The following is a 2,496-nucleotide window of genomic DNA, read 5'->3' on the forward strand; positions in this document are numbered from 1 at the left end:
ATAAACTCTGGATGAACTCTGCGTGCGTCTCCTTTAACGAGCTCTCAGGTGAGGAGGAGGAGACGAATGTAAATCAATACTCACTGAGACTACTTTCACTGGGACTACTTTCACTGAGACTACTTTCACTGGGACTACTTTCACAGGGACTATTTTCACTGGGACTACTTTCAGAGGGACTACTTTCACAGGGACTACTTTCACTGAGACTACTTTCAGAGGGACTACTTTCACTGAGACTACTTTCACAGGGACTACTTTCACTGAGACTACTTTCACAGGGACTACTTTCAGAGGGACTATTTTCACAGGGACTACTTTCACTGAGACTACTTTCAGAGGGACCATTTTCACTGAGACTACTTTCACAGGGACTACTTTCAGAGGGACTACTTTCACAGGGACTACTTTCACTGAGACTACTTTCAGAGGGACTACTTTCACTGGGACTACTTTCACTGAGACTACTTTCAGAGGGACTACTTTCACTGAGACTACTTTCACAGAGACTACTTTCAGAGGGACTACTTTCAGAGGGACTACTTTCACAGGGACTATGTTCACGGCAGATGGATCCACATGTGGAGCTCTGGTGAGTTTTATTGTAAATATCAAATATTCAGACGTTCGGTGATGCTCACACTTTATTCATAACAAACACGTTCTCCTCCACTGGCAACTCCTATTTATTTAGTATTTATTACCGATGGAGCGAGTAATATCTCCCATGATGCTCTTTGTTTACTTCGGTTTCCAAGTGACGGTCTTTCAGTTTGTCATGTGACACTGGAGCAGCACCGGGAGGAGGGCCTGGAGCAGCACCAGGAGCAGTACCTGGGGAGCCGCCGGCGGGCTCTACCTGCCGAAGGCGTCCATCAGCCGGCGGTTGCTGTCGGCCTGCTGGGCAAGCCGATCGGCGCGGGCCATCTGCAGGACGCCTCTGAGGAGGTGGAAGGTCAGATCCAGAGAGATGGGCGGCTCCTCGGACCTCCTGCCCTTCTCCCCGGCCTCCTCCTGCTCCTCCTGAGGCCTGTTTACCGCCAGGGAGGAAGATGAAGACGAGGAGAGGAGGCCCAGAGCGGCAGCAGAGGAGGAGCCTCCGCCCACCTGCAGGGAGAACTCCTCCCCCAGGCGCAGGAGCAGCGGGAGGAGCGGCCGGCGGGGGGGGGGGGCGGGGCCACAGTCGGCGGAGCGAGAGAGGAAGACGGCGAGCAGAGCCACCACCCACACCTTCATCTTCATCACAGGGACCAGCTGGAGGAAGACCGGAGGCTGCAGAGACGCCTGCAAGGACACGCTGTGGGAATAAAGCACAGACGCCTGAAGAGAGGAAAGTGAGAGTGAGAGAGAAGAGAGAGAGAGAGAGGGACAGAGAGAGGAAAGAGACAGAGAGAGAGAGAGAAAAGAGAGACAGAGAGAGAGGAAAGAGAGAAGAGAGAGAGAGAGAGAGAGAGAGAAGAGAGAGAAGGAGCACTGACACAAGGAGAGCTGTGGAGTCTATCAGTCACAAATCCTTCCCACCGGAGGAGTCCAGGAGGACCACCAGGAGGACCACCAGGCCCAGGAGGACCACCAGGCCCTAGAGGACCACCAGGCCCTAGAGGACCACCAGGCCCAGGAGGACCACCAGGCCCTAGAGGACCACCAGGCCCAGGAGGACCACCAGGCCCTAGAGGACCACCGTCCCCCCCGTTGGGTCCCGATAGACCCAACGGGGGGGACGGTGCTGGACCCCCTCATGGACATGATGGAGCTGCAGGCCCCTCCTCCTCTGAGGGCCCTCATTCAAGTCCCCCGGCCAACCTAGACCCCTCAGCAAGTCGGGAAACCACCAGAGACCTGCAGCCCCGGTCCACCCCATGAGGACCCTGGAGGTCCCGTGGCCCCTTCAGGTTGTGTCAAGGACTCAAGGACTCGGTCCCCCTCAGGGAAACCCAGGAGCCCGAGGAGGTCTCCGTCCTCTGGGGGGCCCGTGGGCCTGAGGTGGTGAAGCACCACCACCAACGGCCCAGGAGGGTCCAGGACCCGGACCCCCGTCCAGGGCCCTGCAGCGACTCCACCGGTCAGAACAAAGGGGGGTCCACAGGGTCCACATGAGGGTCCACATGAGGGTCCACAGGGTCCACATGAGGGTCCACATGAGGTTCCACAGGGTCCATATGAGGGTCCACATGAGGGTCCACAGGGTCCACATGAGGGTCCACATGAGGTTCCACAGGGTCCACATGAGGTTCCACATGAGGGTCCACGTGAGGGTCCACATGAGGGTCCACATGAGGTTCCACATGAGGTTCCACATGAGGGTCCACATGAGGGTCCACGTGAGGGTCCACATGAGGGTCCACATGAGGGTCCACAGGGTCCACATGAGGTTCCACGGGGTCCACATGAGGTTCCACGGGGTCCACATGAGGGTCCACATGAGGTTCCACAGGGTCCACATGAGGGTCCACATGGTCCACATGAGGGTCCACAGGGTCCACATGAGGTTCCACG

At 57.2% G+C, this 2,496-nt stretch overlaps 2 protein-coding genes across 6 annotated transcripts in view; one reads left to right on the forward strand and one right to left on the reverse strand.

The window, feature by feature from the left end:
• Positions 1-19, forward strand: part of LOC130190923 (E3 ubiquitin-protein ligase TRIM63-like) — a 3,702-nt gene extending 3,683 nt beyond the window's left edge. For all 5 annotated transcript variants that reach the window (XM_056410549.1, XM_056410553.1, XM_056410548.1 and 2 more), the window contains one exon: positions 1-19. This exon is cut by the window's left edge and continues 137 nt beyond it. The gene's annotated coding sequence lies outside the window, so the exon portion shown is untranslated.
• A 612-nt stretch (positions 20-631) lies between these two features.
• LOC130190943 (corticoliberin-like) lies at positions 632-1,339 on the reverse strand. Its single transcript, XM_056410591.1, has one exon. It carries the CDS (start codon positions 1,240-1,242, stop codon positions 856-858), a length of 387 nt encoding a protein of 128 aa, XP_056266566.1. The 5' UTR covers positions 1,243-1,339; the 3' UTR covers positions 632-855.
• Between the last annotated feature and the right edge of the window lie 1,157 nt (positions 1,340-2,496).

Source organism: Pseudoliparis swirei, unplaced genomic scaffold (assembly GCF_029220125.1).
Source record: "Pseudoliparis swirei isolate HS2019 ecotype Mariana Trench unplaced genomic scaffold, NWPU_hadal_v1 hadal_25, whole genome shotgun sequence".
NCBI lineage: Eukaryota > Metazoa > Chordata > Actinopteri > Perciformes > Liparidae > Pseudoliparis > Pseudoliparis swirei.